The sequence below is a fragment of the Berghia stephanieae genome, chromosome 3, assembly GCF_034508935.2.
Source record: "Berghia stephanieae isolate SIO BIC M18660-M18661 chromosome 3, UCSD_Bste_1.3, whole genome shotgun sequence".
Taxonomy (NCBI): Eukaryota; Metazoa; Mollusca; class Gastropoda; order Nudibranchia; family Aeolidiidae; genus Berghia; species Berghia stephanieae.
The window spans coordinates 397387-415647 of record NC_088362.1 but is presented as its reverse complement, the minus strand read 5'-3'; the positions used below and the strand labels follow the sequence as shown (position 1 = coordinate 415647).

General features: G+C 34.0%; 1 protein-coding gene across 1 annotated transcript in view; it reads left to right on the top strand.

Annotated features, from left to right (window-relative positions):
* The window catches only part of LOC144966969 (EF-hand calcium-binding domain-containing protein 6-like), a 45105-nt gene extending 28624 nt beyond the window's left edge, over positions 1–16481 (top strand). Inside the window, exons 14-29 of the mRNA XM_078903663.1 lie at positions 1478–1638; positions 2211–2378; positions 2690–2861; positions 3295–3552; positions 4046–4281; positions 4523–4619; positions 4919–5037; positions 5436–5669; positions 6341–6496; positions 7770–7962; positions 8514–8699; positions 10212–10448; positions 10921–11124; positions 12578–12776; positions 13891–14075; positions 15173–16481. Coding sequence (XP_078759789.1) covers positions 1478–1638; positions 2211–2378; positions 2690–2861; positions 3295–3552; positions 4046–4281; positions 4523–4619; positions 4919–5037; positions 5436–5669; positions 6341–6496; positions 7770–7962; positions 8514–8699; positions 10212–10448; positions 10921–11124; positions 12578–12776; positions 13891–14075; positions 15173–15451 — 3084 coding nt within the window. The 3' untranslated portion in view covers positions 15452–16481. The remainder of the gene's footprint in view (positions 1–1477; positions 1639–2210; positions 2379–2689; positions 2862–3294; positions 3553–4045; positions 4282–4522; positions 4620–4918; positions 5038–5435; positions 5670–6340; positions 6497–7769; positions 7963–8513; positions 8700–10211; positions 10449–10920; positions 11125–12577; positions 12777–13890; positions 14076–15172) is intronic.
* The last annotated feature ends 1780 nt before the right edge of the window (positions 16482–18261 follow it).

Sequence of the window (18261 nt, the reverse complement as noted above, 5' to 3'; positions counted from 1 at the left end):
TATTATTATTATTATATTATTATTATTATTATTATTATTTTATTATTATTATTATTATTATTATAGTATATTATTAGTGTAGTATAGTAGTAGTAGTAGTAGTAGTAGTAGTAGTAGTAGTAGTAGTAGTAGTAGTAGTAGTAGTAGTAGTAGTAGTAGTAGTAGTAGTAGTAGTAGTGTAGTAGTTAGTAGTAGTAGTAGTTGTGTAGTGTAGTAGTAGTAGTAGTAGTAGTAGTAGTAGTAGTAGTAGTAGTAGTAGTAGTAGTAGTAGTAGTAGTAGTAGTAGTAGTAGTAGTAGTAGTAGTAGTAGTAGTAGTAGTAGTAGTAGTAGTAGTAGTAGTAGTAGTAGTAGTAGTAGTAGTAGTAGAGTAGTAGTAGTAGTAGTAGTAGTAGTAGTAGTAGTAGTAGTAGTAGTAGTATAGTAGTAGTAGTAGTAGAGTAGTTAGTAGTAAGTAAGTAGTTAGTAGTAGTAGTAGTAGTAGTAGTAGTAGTAGTAGTAGTAGTAGTAGTAGTAGTAGTAGTAGTAGTAGTAGTAGTAGTAGTAGTAGTAGTAGTAGTAGTAGTAGTAGTAGTAGTAGTAGTAGTAGTATAGTAGTAGTAGTAGTAGTAGTAGTAAATAGTAGTAGTAGTTAGTAGTATAGTAGTAGTAGTAGTAGTAGTGTAGTAGTAGTAGTAAGTAGTATAGTAGTAGTAGTAGTTAGTAGTAGTAGTAGTAGTAGTAGTAGTAGTAGTAGTAAGTAGTAGTAGTAGATGTGTAGTAGTAGTAGTAGTATAGTAGTAGTAGTAGTAGATAGTAGTAGTAGTAGTAGTGTAGTAGTAGTAGTAGTAGTAGTAGTAGTAGTAGTAGTTAGTAGTAGTAGTGTAGTAGTAGTAGTAGTAGTATAATAGTAGTAGTAGTAGTAGTAGTAGTATTAGTAAGTAGTAGTAGTGTAGTAGTAGTAGTAAGTAGTAGTTAGTTAGTGTGGTATGTAGTAGTAGTAGTAGTAGTAGTAGTAGTAGTAGAAGTAGAGTAGTAGTAGTAGTAGATAGTAGTAGTATTGTAGTAGTAGTAGTAGTAGTATGTAGTAAGTAGTAGTAAGTAGATAGTAGTAGTAGTTGTAGTGTAAGTAGTAGTAGTGTATGTGTTAGTAGTCAATAATATGTAGTAGTTGTAGGTAGTAGTAGAGTTAGTAGTAGTAGTAGAAGTAGTATTAGAGTAGTATCAGTATATACGTAGATAGTAGTAAGAGGGAGTGTTGAAGTAAGAAGTAGTAGTATAATGTTATCATCTCTAAAGTAAAGTTCACATTGAATGAAAATGTGTACCCAAGTATATCTAACTGTTATTGCAGCTTTGCCAAAAAATACAAAACAAAACAAAAACATACTTTGAATTAAATCATTTTCTTCATTGTGATGATGTTTCCATCAGACAAACATTTACTCGTACAAATGATTCTTATTCAATATTGCTCATTTTCCCTCTGATGGAATTTAGATTGAAGACGTACTTCGAGAAAAGACAGAATACTATTGGAAGGATGTGTCAGACTGGTTGTGTTATTATGACAGGAAAGGCATGGGCTATTTGTCCAAGGGCAACTTGAAGAAAATCCTTGACCAGCAAGTCATTCCTCTAGCAGACGACCATTTTCAAAGGTGAGTTTCTCAAAATGTCATGTCAAGTGTTATCTTATGTTGCTGGTAGATTTTTAGGGACTTTGTTGTCATTGTTTTTATTGTTTTGTTTTCGTAGATTTTTTTGTTTGTTTGTTTGTTATGTTTGTTTGTTTGTTTTGTTTTGTTTTGTTTTGTTTTTTTGGGACTAGTCCTTTAAGATCTTAATACTGTCGGGTTTTTTGATAAACAACTTTTCACCACATCTCTCTGCTCCCCCCCCCCCTTCCTTCTCTCTCTCTCTCTCTCTCTCTCTCTCTCTCTCTCTCTCTCTCTCTCTCTCTCTCTCTCTCTCTCTCTCTCTCTCTCTCTCTCTCTCTCTCTCTCTCTCTCTCTCTCTCTCTCTCTCTCTCTCTCTTATCTATCTATATATTTATCTATCTATCTCCCTTACCCAACACTCACATACACACACGAACCACATATCTGCGCCATCCACACACACACACACACACACACACACACACAAACAGACACACATAAACACACATGTGTCCCACACATACAACGTAAAGTACACATGATCCATACTTTTGATGAACTGGTTTTGACAGCTTGGTGATGAAATGTACAGACTTCAAGGAGGGCAAAGTCAACTACATGGAATTTTTTGATAAAATCGGTGTGGATGTCCGGCCAGGTGACGTTGTGGGTCTAAGCTCTCAGATCATGGACGGAAGTAGAAAAGCTGAGTTGTTACGCCATGCTGATTTGAACAACAGGTTAGTTTGATTGCATGCTAGATATTGAAATGCATAGAAATAGAAAAATGAGAACAGAATTGTGAAAGATCAGTGGTATTAATATAGATTTTTTTTCTCCTTCTATTTTCAAATTTATGTTTTTGAAAAAGTTGTCTCAATGAATTACTGATCGAAAAAAAACTTGTTATTCAGAGCCAAAATTTATTTCAATTTCTGGAAAAAAGATTGACATTAAAAAGTTGTTATACGAATTATTGTTAAATACTTTTTTATTGGCCTTAGTCTCTATCAACTGGGTACTGTCATATCCAAACTTTTGTTTTTTACAGACACAACAACATGGCATTGTCCCAATGTTATAGAACTAGCCAAATGACCGCAGATGAAGTCATAACAAGATTCAAAGACAAAATGGCCTTGTTGTCTCCAGCTCTCCGAAAGGCATTCTTGACTTACGACAAACACAATAAAGGAAGAATCACCAAGAAGGAATTTAGACGGGTAATGGAATCTTTTCTCATTATACTAATTCCTTCTTTAGGTTTTGTAAATATTTAAATATTTAAGAGTCTACAACCTCGGTCAAATTATTGTTTATGTATTTAAAACACTGCTCAGAAGAATATGGAAGGCGAGAAAATGGAGGAGGAGGAGCAGTTATAGAAGAAGAAGAAGAAGAAGAAGAAGAAGAAGAAGAAGAAGAAGAAGAAGAAGAAGAAGAAGAAGGAGGAGGAGGAGGAGGAGGAGGAGGAGAAGAAGGAGGAGGAGGAGGAGGAGAAGAAGAGACAAGGAGGAGGGGAAGGGGAGGTGTGGGAGATGTGAATAACATATTTTTAAGAAGAATCCAGTCAGTTGATATTGAAATAAAATTCTACCTAGTTATATATACAATGTCATTTAATTCTTATCAAGTATTATTTATTGTTTTGATCAGATTTTATGTGAGCTTGGCATCATAATGTCAGATGAGCAGTTTTCAGAGCTGATGGCCAGACTTCATGTGCACAATGGACATATGCAATACATGGACTTCATCATGAACTTTGGTGACCCCCGGCCTGAAGGGTCAAGGGAAGGAATAACGAAACACATGGATAACCATAGAGTGAACCCGATTCGAGGGGATGAACGCATCATGACAGCTTTGGAAGTAGAATCAAAATTACGGCAAAAGTTGAGAGAGAATTTCTCGGTAAATAATAAACTTATATGTCTGTTTTCTTATAAATGATTTGTATAAGAATTTGACAGTTGTTTTTTGTTTTTTTTTTATAATTTTGTCCTTTTGAGTGCTTTCCTTATCTCACTTTTCCATTGAATGAGAAAATTAAATCCTATTGCCCATTTCCTGGCACTGCATTTCCAATGGTGTGTTGGATATCCCGTCATTCTTTGACTTTAGACACCGTGGAAAAATCTCATCTTGGGATGAATAGTTTTTTAAATCAAATAATATTGCTCAAAAAGTTTTTATTAAGAAATTGTATAATTATTATATTCTATTATCTGTTTTGTGTGTTGACCTCCAATGACATGATACACTGTGACATGAATTTGTTAAAAATGCATTCGATAATTTCATGGGTTCAATGAACGAGAACAGAATTTCCAAATTAATGGAAAGGTAAAGGGAAATTTATTTATTATCTTTTATAACTTGTCAGTAACATCTCAATTTGTTTCAGAATCTCAGAGGAGCATTTTACAAATTTGATGACCAACACAAAGGGTGCTTGAACAAATCGAGTTTCAGACGAATGTTGGATGCGTTCTTAATCTACACGTCTGATGAAGAATATGAAAAATTGTGTGAGAGACTAGGAATTGTCAAGGGATGTCGAATTAGTTATTTACAATTCTTGGATAAATTTGAACAAAGAGACACAGCGGAAGGACACAAATGGCTTAACTCTGTACACAGGTGGGTGGCTTTATCATAGTCGATGCCGCTAGAGTTTATGATTATAGTCTTAAATATTTTATTTTGTCAATGTTAACTCAGATAATGTGATTTCTGTCTTTTCAAACTTCAAATTTCTTCCTTATTCTTTGTATATGAAAACCCCAAACATATATTTTACTCATAATCTATTATATTGATTCATCTCTCACTCTATCTTATTTAACCAGATTTAATCTCTCACTCTATCTTATTTAACCAGATTTAATGAAACGTTTGACAACAAACCTTTGACTGCTGAAGAAGCGCAAAATCTCTTGGCCCAGAAGGCCTACAGACAATGGAAAGACTTATCACTAGTAAGACTATATATAGATATATAGATATATAAATCTCTTGGCCCAGAAGGCCGACATACAATGGAAAGACGTATCACTAGTAAGACTATATATAGATATATAGATATATATATATATATGTATTCATTTTTTACCTATCATTTAGATATGTATACAGGGTACCTCTAGTTGTTCAAAACACAAAATGTAAACAAATTATCACAAATTGCATATTTCTTTTACTGTTTTGTAACTTTCTAATGACTGGTTCCAATTTTCAAACTTTACTGTCATTTAACTTTTACACTTTTGTGTTTCAGGCTTTCAGAACGATGGATAGCAAGGGCAATGGCATTATCACAAAGAGTGAATTGAGGGAGGCATTGAGTCGATTTAATCTTGTTGTGAATGCAGACGAATTCAGAAGGCTTTGGTCTAAGTATGTCGAATAGGAAATAATGGATATTATTCTAAGACAGTCAAATAATTAAATCCTTTTATTTCTCTTTTATATAATCATGATGACAACAATGCTTCAAATAAATTATCACATTTTTGTGATGACTTATGATACTGTTAAAAATTATAAAGATGGAACAGTTAATCGTATTGTGAAATAAAACATTTTCTCCATGTTAGAAGGCTCCATTCCACCCCCCTCCCCCCTTTTGTAATCACAGAAGCCCTGCATCCTGACGATAATGGGATATTTGAATATAAACTTTAATATTAGTTAATTGCAGTGTATAACTTGATTGATTCATAAACATTTTTGATCATTTTAATAATTTTAATCAGGTTTAATCATTGTTTATATTTTTGTTTCCTCCAACTAAGATATGACACGACAAATAAGGGATTTATTTCCCATCAAGATTTCCTTCAAAACCTGGGAGGCCCGGAATACGCTCCAGGCGATGATGAGGGTTTAAGCAACAACATAATCAAAGGCAATTACCACTTCCTGGATGACCACAATCGGATGCAGCAGGAACGTCACGAGGACATCACCTGGAATCAAGCCAACCTCACGACCAACATGCCGGCCATTATGGTGGAAAGACAGCTAAGGTGAGTCGCATGATGTTCATAGCTCAAGTCAGTTGAAAATAGCATATTTGCTTCCTTGAATCTGTTGATTTTGAGCAAGAGTGGCCCATCAAGCAAGAGTGGCCCATCAAGCAAGAGTGGCCTATCAAGCAAGAGTGGCCCATCAAGCAAGAGTGGCCCATCAAGCAAGAGTGGCCCATCAAGCAAGAGTGGCCCAACAAGCTGGTTCTACATTGAGAAACAGTGACTGAGAACTGGATTTAGAAAACTAAAGTATCACAATAGACTATTTATGTATCATATTTATATCACACTTATTTATTTTTCATTGACATTATTTTGTTTAGCGTCTATAATTGAAGTTTTTTTGCAGCTGTGTGTTATGCTTGCTTGTCCTCTGTGAAGTCTCACACGACATGTCCCGTCCTAAGTGTTAAGTGTTGCTGTTGGTCAGGGACCCCTTGTAAAGCACTTTGAGCACGTTTAGTGGATTTTGCGCTGTATAAAAGATCAATTTAAAATTTAACAGAATAACATAGCATTTTAATATTTTATTCAATCAGAATTGTGTTGGATGCGAATATAGTTGATAAATCAAAATCAGAAAGTAAAGCATTCACCAGTCGGATTGAAATACTTGATTGACTTTTAAAAAAGGACATATTTTATATTCAACAAAATGCTTTTTTCAGAGACAAGATACGCGACAGCTATTCCGACTTCCACACAGCCTTCCAGAAATACGATTCTAAGAGGGCAGGGTCTCTGTCACCAGACGACATTCAAAAGGTTTTGGTTGAACAAAATTTCTACATCAATGATGAACAGTTCTTTGCATTGCTGGACAGGTCAGTTATTAGTCATAGTATCAACATGCATTGCTACACAGGTCAGTTATTAGTCATAGTATCAACATGCATTGTTACACAGGTCAGTTATTAGTCATAGTATCAACATGCATTGCTACACAGGTCAGTTATTAGTCATAGTATCAACATGCATTGTTACACAGGTCAGTTATTAGTCATAGTATCAACATGCATTGTTACACAGGTCAGTTATTAGTCATAGTATCAACATGCATTGTTACACAGGTCAGTTATTAGTCATAGTATCAACATGCATTGCTACACAGGTCAGTTATTAGTCATAGTATCAACATGCATTGTTACACAGGTCAGTTATTAGTCATAGTATCAACATGCATTGTTACACAGGTCAGTTATTAGTCATAGTATCAACATGCATTGTTACACAGGTCAGTTATTAGTCATAGTATCAACATGCATTGCTACACAGGTCAGTTATTAGTCATAGTATCAACATGCATTGTTACACAGGTCAGTTATTAGTCATAGTATCAACATGCATTGCTGGACAGGTCAGTTATTAGTCATAGTATCAACATGCATTGCTAGACAGGTCAGTTATTGGTCATAGTATCAACATTTGAAAGTGGCAGGGAGAAATGAATACTTATAAATTATATTTTTGTTTCCATGGTTCGCATTTATCTCTAGTCTTCTCTGAATTCTATGTCTTTTTTATGAGTGGGGGTGGGGGGGGGGGGATGAGTAAGAGGGAGTTGAAGGTGCCACCACATACATCAAATGTATGAAGATAAGGTAAGATAAGATATACTTTATTGATCCTGAATGGAAATTATCATAATGTTACACATCATTCATCGTTATATTAGCACAGATTTAAACACTGTCATGAACTAATTGATGAAAATACGAAGCTAATTAAAATCAAAATAAACATCAAATATAATAAAGTATTAAACGAGAGGCTCCAGTTTTAAAATAGGATCTTATACAACAGGATTTGGCAATATATTTATATTTTAGTTTTTCTTTTTGAAAAATAACGATACCAATCAATCAAGGTTAATCTTGAGCTTTTTAGGATTATCATCTGTTGCAAAATATATTTTATATTTCATTGTCTCTCTGAGTGTGAAATTAAAGGTATGGCTTTTGCTTGTATTTTGTAATAGTTTTCTTTTTGCCAGTACCTATTCCAAATTGTGAAGTACCAAACACTTATCTTAATGAAAATAGAATTCATCGCTTTGATATAATAGTTTGTGATTACTTCTCTCAAATTCATTTCCAGACTGGGACTTCCAACAGACAAGAGTCGAATAAATTACAGTGAATTTTTGAAAGCTTTTGAAGATGGACAGAAATCAAGCTATGGTCGACAACCTCGTGACATTCGTATCGAAGAGCACCGAAAGCTGTCCCCAAGTGAGGCTGAGTCATTACTTGGTAGAAAAGTGGAGGACAACATTGAGGACATCCTGAAGGTTTGTTTAAAGTTTATCTGTTGATGCGACTTAAAAATTAAAATTCAACTGCGCATCGCTTTGCTTTAATTTTTAGAAGTAAAACTACAATACATAACTGAATAAACCTAATGTGATGTATTAAAGAATTAGATTAGAAATATGGACTTTTTGTTTCGATACTTTATGGAAAGTCACAAAAACCCTTGCGTTCACATATAATGTTTAATTTATTCCCCCATGTTATAAAAAGAGAGAGAAAAAGTTTATATTTTACTCAGATTCATGAAAGTATATGATAGGGAAAGATTAACAAATGTTATTTTGTGCTCATATGTCTGGTCTTCTATATTTCCTTAAGATAAAGATCTGAACGAGTGTCTATGAAAGGTGCCAAACAAAGCAAGAAAGAAACATACAACAACAAACAAACATCCCAAATAAAACAGTCTACCTCCACTGGGGATCAAACCTGAGACCTTCTGATTACTGGTCAAACGTGCTACCATTATTCTTAAGAAAAATAAACCATGAAAGCTTAAATTTCAAATTTAACTCCTTCTTTGGCACAGGCATGTTCAGCATTTGATAAAGACAGCGCTGGTAAAATCCCTGTGCCCGAATTCAGGCGTGTGTTGAACACATTCTGTTTCATCATGACCGACCCACAATGGAAACACATCAAGGCAAACCTCAGCATTGGGCCAGATGGCTGTGTCAACTACAACACATTCTTGATGCCATATTCGTCTGGACAGGTGTGTTTAAAAGTCTGTATTTTGTATTTTAAAGAAAATTATGATATTATTGTGCTATAATGATTATAAATTCAGCTTTTATATAGCGCAATATCCACCAAAGTGCTCAAAGCGCTTTACAACGGGTCCCTGGCCAACAGCAACATTTAACATGTATGACAAGACATGACGCCTGTTAGGCGATGTTACAATTTTTCAGACAGAGACAATGCTGTCAACAGCCAGGTACCCATTTTACAGTATGGTGAGAGAATGTGAGTAAAGAGCCTTTTCCAAGGACTCAACTATGTGCCAAGCAAGGCTCGAACCCAGGACCTTCCAATCTGAAAGCGAGTGTCATACCGCGAGACCACATAGCCGATTATAGCAGTCATAATAGACTAAAGCATTAGATCTCCTATCAAACTACATGTAAATTAGTAGCAAAATGGGCAAGAAGTTCTCGAGAGCCATAGGATTCGTGAAGCTGTAACTGTTCTTGTTACATGAAAATGATATTAGGGATGTACGCTAAACTATAAGTCATTGATCTTTTGTCTGCTTTGGACTTTATTAAGATTATTCAATACTCATAACTCAATAGTTACTTAAATACATTTCAAAAGTTAAAAGAAAATTCGAGTACCTTTTAATCTATATTTGAACACTCAATAATAATGAGAAGGAAATGAAAGTAACAAGTTGAGATAAATAAATGTGTAGAAAAACTCCTGGTAATAAATAATGGTTTTGGAATCAATCTATCGGATCTCCTTCAGCCTAATTAAATATGCAAATGATTATCCTGCTACGGTCCATGATCTTTTTAGACAAAGGTGAGCCACCATCTCAAAATGGGATTGTGTTGGGATGAATAAGACCAAAAAAAGTAAATTTACTCTTTTCAAATGATACAAAATACGAACTTTGGCTGTTTTGTAATGTAAGAAGTTGTATTTATTCTTCAAAATAAAGAAAAGAGAGAAAAAAACGTTTCATATTTGTAGCAATAAATTGTATTTCATGAATTTGTCCAGACATAATACAATTTGAGACAGCGGGTCGCAAATGCATTTTTCCAATTGTTATTGATACTATTATTATCAGTATTTATAACAATAATTTACTCACACCCTGCAATAACTTTACTATCCAAGAGAGATATGAGGTTTTATAGTTATTAATTATAATGGAAATCTTATCACAAATCTAACATTATAATAAAATGATTTTGAAATGACATATTTCATTTAATCTGTTCCTTGCAAAAAAAAATTGATACATAAAAAAGAAAGCTTTCCAACATATTTTGTATCAATTCAACCAATCACCAATCATCTATTATCATTCCATTCAATTTTATTCAACCAATCACCAATCATCTTTTATCTGTTGTCAATCCATTCAATTTTATTCAACCAATCACCAATCATCTATTATCATTCCATTTAATTTTATTCAACCAATCACCAATCATCTATTACCAATCCATCCAATTTTATTCAACCAATCACCAATCATCTTTTATCCCAGGCCGACCTCATGCCAGATCTGCCTCAGCTTCCCCTGGACTATGCCCTCCCCCCAGGCCCCAATCCCCTGACCTCTGTCGATGAAGTTGTGGAGCGTGTTCATGAGGCCATTGTCAATCACTATCACAACATCCTCAGAGATTTCGAAAACGTCGACTATGCCAAGCTTGGATCTGTGACAGCTGAAGACTTGAAGGAGGTCATGACCCGACACGTCATGAGGATGACCCCTGAACAGGTGGAATTTTATGCAAATATTTATGTGTATTCGTTTGACTTTTTTAATTTATGTAGTGTCAAAAAAGTTATACAAAACAGACATTAAAATCCAAAAGAAATGGGTGAGATAATATGTGATCAAACAAAACAAAAAAGAGACAAAGCACAAATCGTCCCAATTTGCCTAGATGAGAGTCCATCAGCTCAATATAGGCAGAGTATCCGATATACAATCTCACTGACATATATCAATAAGTAATTCGTCCCCTTTTTTATCTGAAAACAGCAATCATCTGAGCTTTCATGCACGCACATACACAAAAACACACATACACAAAAACACAAATGCACAAAATCACACATACACAAAAACACACATATAACATCAATGTTGATTTTTTCTTGGTGTCTAATCAATCAACAGATTGCATGAGTCATGTTATCATAAATACTTCTCTCTACCGGCCAATCCAATTTATTCTTCCATTCAGTTTGACAAGTTATGGTCCATGTCGCCCATAAACTCCTATGGAAACGTGGATTACAAAGACTTCCTGAAGAGGTTCTCCGAGGACATTCCCACCAGTTTAGATACAGTGCCTCCACTTCCCACGGGGAAAATGTTCAATCTGGCAGGGTCAAGGGACAGGAATGGCAGACCTGCTACATCTATGTCCATGAGGTCAAACTCAAGGGTGAGTGGAATTATCATAGCAGTGGAAGCCATTTTTAAAAAGCTAGACATTATGCATAAATTAAAGTGTAAATGTGATGAACCCTTTCACGTTATTAATATTTATTCTTACGTTCTGAAAGAACGTGTTGTGAAAGTTATAAAAAAAACATTGAAAGGTTTAGTCAATCAAATATAAAAGAATGTATATTTTTGTGAATAACTTTTGATTCAATCATATTTAAAGACAATGTGAAATGCTTACAATTGGCGAAATTGGCAATATCTGAAAGCAACTTACTCTGTAAAAATAAAATGGCATTTTCTGCATAAGTCAGAGCAATTAAAAACAAACAAAAAAATAGAAATCACTGTCTTTGTTTGATAAAGTATAGAAAAGGGAAAGAAACATAGTCAAAATGGAAATCACTGTCTTTGTTTTATAAAGTATAGAAAAGGGAAAGAAACATAGTCAAAATAGAAATCACTGTCTTTGTTTTATAAAGTATAGAAAAGGGAAAGAAACATAGTCAAAATAGAAATCACTGTCTTTGTTTTATGGACTATAGAAAAGGGAAAGAAACATGGTCAAGCCCAGGTTTGCAGTATGATGTTTCCGGCTACGTCCCTCACAATGGTAGAGAAAATAATATATAGCCGAAACATTACAGCATGGGACAGAACTGTCTATGAAGGATATTCAGCTGCTCTCTCTCTCTCTCTCTCTCTCTCTCTCTCTCTCTCTCTCTCTCTCTCTCTCTCTGATTTTGGCTAATGCAATGGACGCCATCACAGCATCAGGAGATAACCACTTGCTGCTTACCCAGTTTACACGTGTACTAGATTCTAGATCCTTTGTCCATTTTTACTTAGACTCTCATGGGTTAAAAGGGCAATCAGCAATAACTTGCAAAGCCAAAACCACACACTAGTGGTGATCGCTTGGCATATCATTCAGTTGTTTCCCCTTTTTATTTTTCTTCTTTTTTTTTTTTTTGTGTCATATATTGCATAATAATCTCATCAGCCAAGATTTGATTGCCAGCGTTTTACAACATGATGCATTCATTAATTTACTTAGGTTTGACCTTACCAAAAATAAATACTCAACTACAGTGACAATTTACTGGACTAGGAACTAAATAGGGGGAGGGGGGGGGGGTTAAGTGGCCGAGCATTGCACTGTGATCCAGAAGGTCTCAGGTTTGAATCCCCGCTTCAGGCATTTTGTTTTCTTTTCCTTGGGCAAGATTATAAACTCCCAATTTGCTCACTTGGACAACATGGGTGATTCCTGTTGACATCAGACATGATGAAGTATCTATATTCCTTCATGAAATGCCTTGGCGACGATATCTTATGATGCCGTGGAGAAGAGCATAATTTATTTATTTTTTATGAATTAATTATAATGCACAAAACCACAAACTCCTTAAAAATGATTAAAAATCAAGGTAATCTATTTTTGTTCCTAGATGAGTTGTCATCCCTTGTCAAGAATGTCTGGAGTCAGTTCAAGATCAGGTCACAGGGCTCCTACACCAATGGTGAACGCTGAATCAGCAGAACAGCAGGTGAAAGATTGTGTCTTCAAATACTGGAAAGAAATGCAGAAACATTGTCGGGATTGGGACGTTGACAACTCTGGCACCATCAGCATTTCACAGTTTGGAAGTAAGAGATTGTTTTGGCATCTTTTTTAAAAACTTTTTATTAGCTTTCATTTTGAATCCAACATTGTCATTATTGATGACGGTTATTTTCTGATTTTAAAAAGACTGAAGGTAAAGGGATGGCCGCTTCAGTAAGCCACTCTAGCTCTGAGTAAGGCAAACAGGAATTGACAATCCCCTTCTGACATTGTGCTATACGTTTATATCCTGTATGTAACTTTTGTATATTTATTTGTAATACACATTGTGAGGCACTTTGCACACTTCTAAATCTACTTTTGAATCGGTTGTGAATAAGTCGTGTATGACAGCCGCAAATATTGTAATTTATGCTAATATAAAATAAATATGAGACATAGTGTAAGGGTAGGAAATTTTGAGGAATAAATTAAACACTATGAAGGGCTTTAAAAAGCATGAGATACATTTAAATGTGCATAATTATATATTTAGTATTGTACGAGAAGATACTTTGGTATCTAAATCAACAATCAGCTCATCTATAGCCCTTCAGTCAAGTTCCATATTCGTATAGAAGATTGAGTGATTAGACTCTACAAATCAATTGAAGGATTTAAAAGCAGTGATTGACATTACCATAATATTGTGGATCAAATTCGAAAATAACAAACATCAGTTTTTTAACATTGCCATTGGCTCTGTCAAGTTTAATTAATTAGAAGTTTAATAAGAAATTAAAAAGTTATAAGATAAGATAAGATAAGCTAAAGTTGTTCGACTGCCCATTTATGTAAACACAAGAGTTAATTCTATTGCGTTCAACACAAGAGTTAATTCTATTGCGTTCAACACAAGAGTTAATTCTATTGCGTTCAACACAAGAGTTAATTCTATTGCGTTCAACACAAGAGTTAATTCTATTGCGTTCAACACAAGAGTTAATTCTATTGCGTTCAACACAAGAGTTAATTCTATTGCGTTCAACACAAGAGTTAATTCTATTGCGTTCAACATAAACAACAAACAAATTTGTTTTATTGTCCATTCGTGTGAACATGAAACATGAGAGAGTAAAGTCATGATAATAGCCTTTATTACAATTGTATAAATATCTCATTCTCTTTATATTTTTGTTTATCCCTTTTCCTAACCAGATCTTCTAAGTCAGTACAGTGTTCTCTTACCCCCCAATGATTTCAATGATTTGATCACAAAGTACGACATTGATGAGAGTGGCCGATTTAACTACACGGATTTCATACGACATTTCATGTTGTCCATTAAGCCAGGAGAGAGCAAAGGGTTGACTTACCGGAACAAATTATCTAACAGACTCAATGTGAGTATTAACTAAGATACGAATGCCATAGCAAGACATCATGGGAGGTCATGGGAGGTCAATACAGGAGATTCTTTCATTTGAAACTGTTATAGTATATGCTTTTTCATTACAATATAAAATATTTATAAATGACATGTAACTTTTAGAAATAGAATATAAAAAATTTCAGTCCTTCCTTCAGAGCCATTAGGCCCATGGAGCAGGAGTTTATCCTGGTTTATATAACGTGAAACGGACAAAAGTAATTGCTTGCTTCCCTTTGGATAGGATACTAGCCTATCGCAAAGTACTTTCCTCCAGATCTAACAGATCCAGCTACCCAATCACTGCTGGGTGGACAGGGAGAGGGGGGGAGGGTGTCAGAAAAAAAATCTTGATTGCACCCAGGATCGATCTTAATCCCTTTGATTGTGAACTCCTCACTTTACCAAAAAAAAAACACCTAATGCTTAACATGGCCAGTATAATCCCTATTTCATCATTGACTCATTTAAAATATGTATATGTCTCCGGTTTTTTTTTTGTTTGTTTGTTTGTTGCTTTAGGTCTCTTCCAACACAATTGAGGTTATATGAGAGACCGCTGAAACAAAAAAACAAGCAATCTAACAAAAATAGTACAAATGTCGATCAAAATCATAACCTAAAGATATCATAAGCTAAATTATAAATAACCAAGAACAAACAGGCAGAGGATTTACAGAAAAAAAAATATCCCCTGTCAAAAATACAATCACAAACCAAAGAAGCAGGATAGGCTAGTAAAGAGAAGAAGAAACGACATCACTATCGGATCGTACACATCGTACATTGTGAACATCATAGGTATATGATTCAAGGGTGATGCTCCCATCCAACCACCCGCTATGTCTCCGTTTTAAATCAGAGATAAATGAAATGCATGTATTGATTCCAAAAACAAACTGAACTGATGGTGATTAAGGATAATGATAGCGATACTGTATTAAAAAAAAAAGAATATACACGCCCTCCACTAGATCTCATTCACTACTTTGATTTTTGGACCACTCGCTGAATGTGGAGCCTGTTTTTTACTGAAATATCACAGTCAATTTTTTCATTATCTTTCTCCAGGTTTCAAACAGTCTTGACATATCAGGGGATTCTCAGAAAGATGTAAATCTGAGGACTCGAGATTGTGTCTGCCAAAACTGGAAAGAGATGCGACGTGAATTCCGCAATAATGACCAAGACTTGAGAGGTTCTGTGAAGGGAGACGACTTCCGTAAAATTCTCCGCCAGTTTAATATTAATCTAAATGAAGATGAATTTGTATGTCTTCAGGACAAATATGACAAACATTTTACCGACTCCATTGATTACAATACATTTTTAAAGGATAATCTTCAGTAGGTCTAGATTTTTAGGAACATGTTCCATGTAAATAAATGGAGAGAGAAACTCTTAAAGACTGAAAATACTGTGATAAACAAATTCATTGTAAACATTTGGTTTTGAATGTTGTTGTAAATATCTGTGATATGATTGACAAATAAATATAACATATTTTTTCTTACAATAATACATTCATCATGTCTAATAAATACTGAGAAGTGAATAATTAAATCTCTCATTTCAGTCTGGTCGATTTATTGGATAATTATTGGAAAAACAAATCATTTTCGTTGAATTTCCAAGTTCTACTTAAAAGATGTTTGGAAACACTACCTGAACGATCAAGGTAATTCCTTCAAATATAAAGAAAGATGAGCAGGACTTGAGTATTGATTTGAATTTAATGCCATATTGTAGTGCCTTCAATGTTGTAGAGTACTTTTGGTGAGTTGGCAGAAGAATATGTATAGATGTAGTTAAGGCCCTTGACTTTCTAAAGCCTTTAATATTTTCCTTTTGTATCTTTTTCAGACCAAATTTTAAATAGCCAAAACGAAAGGAACAATACTAAACAATGTATAATATAAAATCTCAGATCTTAGTTCTTCCAATACCATAAAACACATTGCGCTCTCGGGAATGTATGCATAAGAAAGAATGATAAATAATGAAAGATATAATATTTTAAGATAGTATTAATTTCAGAGGCCAAAATTACATCAAAATTAAGAAAGATGAACAATAGAAAGATATGGTCAAGTACTTTAATGATTTTATTTTTTTAAAAATATTTATCAACATCCCGCTCTTAAGACTTAATTACATTTTTATCATTTTCTCTTCTTTCATCTTTCACGTAATGTAAAAATAGATGATATACTTATCAAAGAGTAATCTAACACCTTGAAATATAAAATATAATCTAGTATCATTCACTAAACCTTCATTTAATCAACAGTTCTTTATGCTGTCCATCGGTAATTTTGGTTTCAATGTGTTGCACACATTCACTGAGATCAAAACCTTTTTAATCTGTGTAAAAAAGAAATTCCAAAGACCATTCCAGTTCAGTTGACATGATTACAACGTTAACTTATAATTCAAAGACTCAACTAAATAAAAGTTGCCTGCAAATTATTTGATTTAATCAAACCCTTCATGTGAATGTGAAAGAGTAAGCAAGAGGTACGTTCAATTCTGGAATAAATTCATGGTAAGGACATTTTCTCTAAACCAAAAATTTATTATTATTATTATTATTATTATTATTATTATTATTATTATTATTATTATTATTATTATCATCATCATCATCATCATCATCAATTTCGTGTTATTGTTATTTTTATAGTTGACTTTTGTGTTCGTGTAATTTTATCTCTCTTTAATCGCTTAAAGCTATCAATTGAAAAATTGCTAACGTCTTACCTCTGTGCAGATACAGGGAAATTTATTATATTCTTGCTACAATTGGTTTCGCAATCAACTGTAAAATTCATGTATTTGTTATAATTCTGTTTGACGCCAATTAAAATCCCAATCATAATAATTGGATCCAACAATTCAACAAACTCTTCAGCTTTACCTTTTTCTATACCCGAAGTGTTTACTTAATTGTGCTTTACAGCGTACAATTTACAATATCAGTATTTTTAACCCTTTGAAGATTTATCTGTCTCTTATCCTCACGTAAAGCAATCATGCACAACTCATATTTACAGTTTGAATTAGGATATCAAATTATATTTTTGTGAATCAGATTCTAATTCCAGCATTAATGGGATTATGATATTAATGACATATTTTAAGAAATTTTAAAACTTGTTGAACACGCCAAAATATTTTAGATGTGCTTTATTTAATTAACCAATCTGTCTCATCAATACCGTTTAATTGTTCTGATTTTTAATCCTATGATGTATTCAGCTTGTTTGGTGAGGTTTCAGATGAATGAATTGACGAATGAATGAGAGAATGAATGATGTCTAATTTATCTGCAAAATAAAACCATTTTCAATTATGTACTTTTGGTCTTCTTTAATTTTATACATCCTATATTTTATTAAAAATAAAACAATAGTAAACATTCCAGTGGACAACTGTGGAGCAACGAAGGAAGCAATCCAAACTGACAATTGTCTCTATCGTGTATTCCACAACCTTGTAGCAATACCACCAAACAACCTTGTAGCAATACCACCAAACAACCTTGTAGCAATACCACCAAACAACCTTGTAGCAATACCACCAAACAACCTTGTAGCAATACCACCAAACAACCTTGTAGCAAACCACCAAACAACCTTGTAACAATACCACCAAACAACCTGAGTCCAACAACAACGAGAACAAGAACAAGGGGACACAATCTAAGATTCAAAGTGACACACTCCTGAATACAAAGCCTTGAACAGTCGTTTTTCTACCACCTATTGTTGTAAATTCAATAACCACAGAAGAGTTTAGAGAAAGTCTAATTAGAAAATTAAACGAGACTTACCTGTAAGTTGAAGTTTGATTGGGATTTTATAGACCCAAGAATATTCTTAGGCCTTGACCGAGAAAGCGTCCCTGCACATGCGCAATCACTATTTAAAGCTAATAGGCTACAATAGCTGTTACCATCAATTATCTAATTAAAAGACCTCAAATTGATTTGCAATTTTGCAAAACGATGTATACATTCATGGGGTGGGATAAAATTGGGAAGGGAGGTCAAGGCCTAAGAATATTCTTGGGTCTATAAAATCCCAATCAAACTTCAACTTACAGGTAAGTCTCGTTTAATTTTCTAATTTTATAGACCCAATGAATATTCATATGGCCTT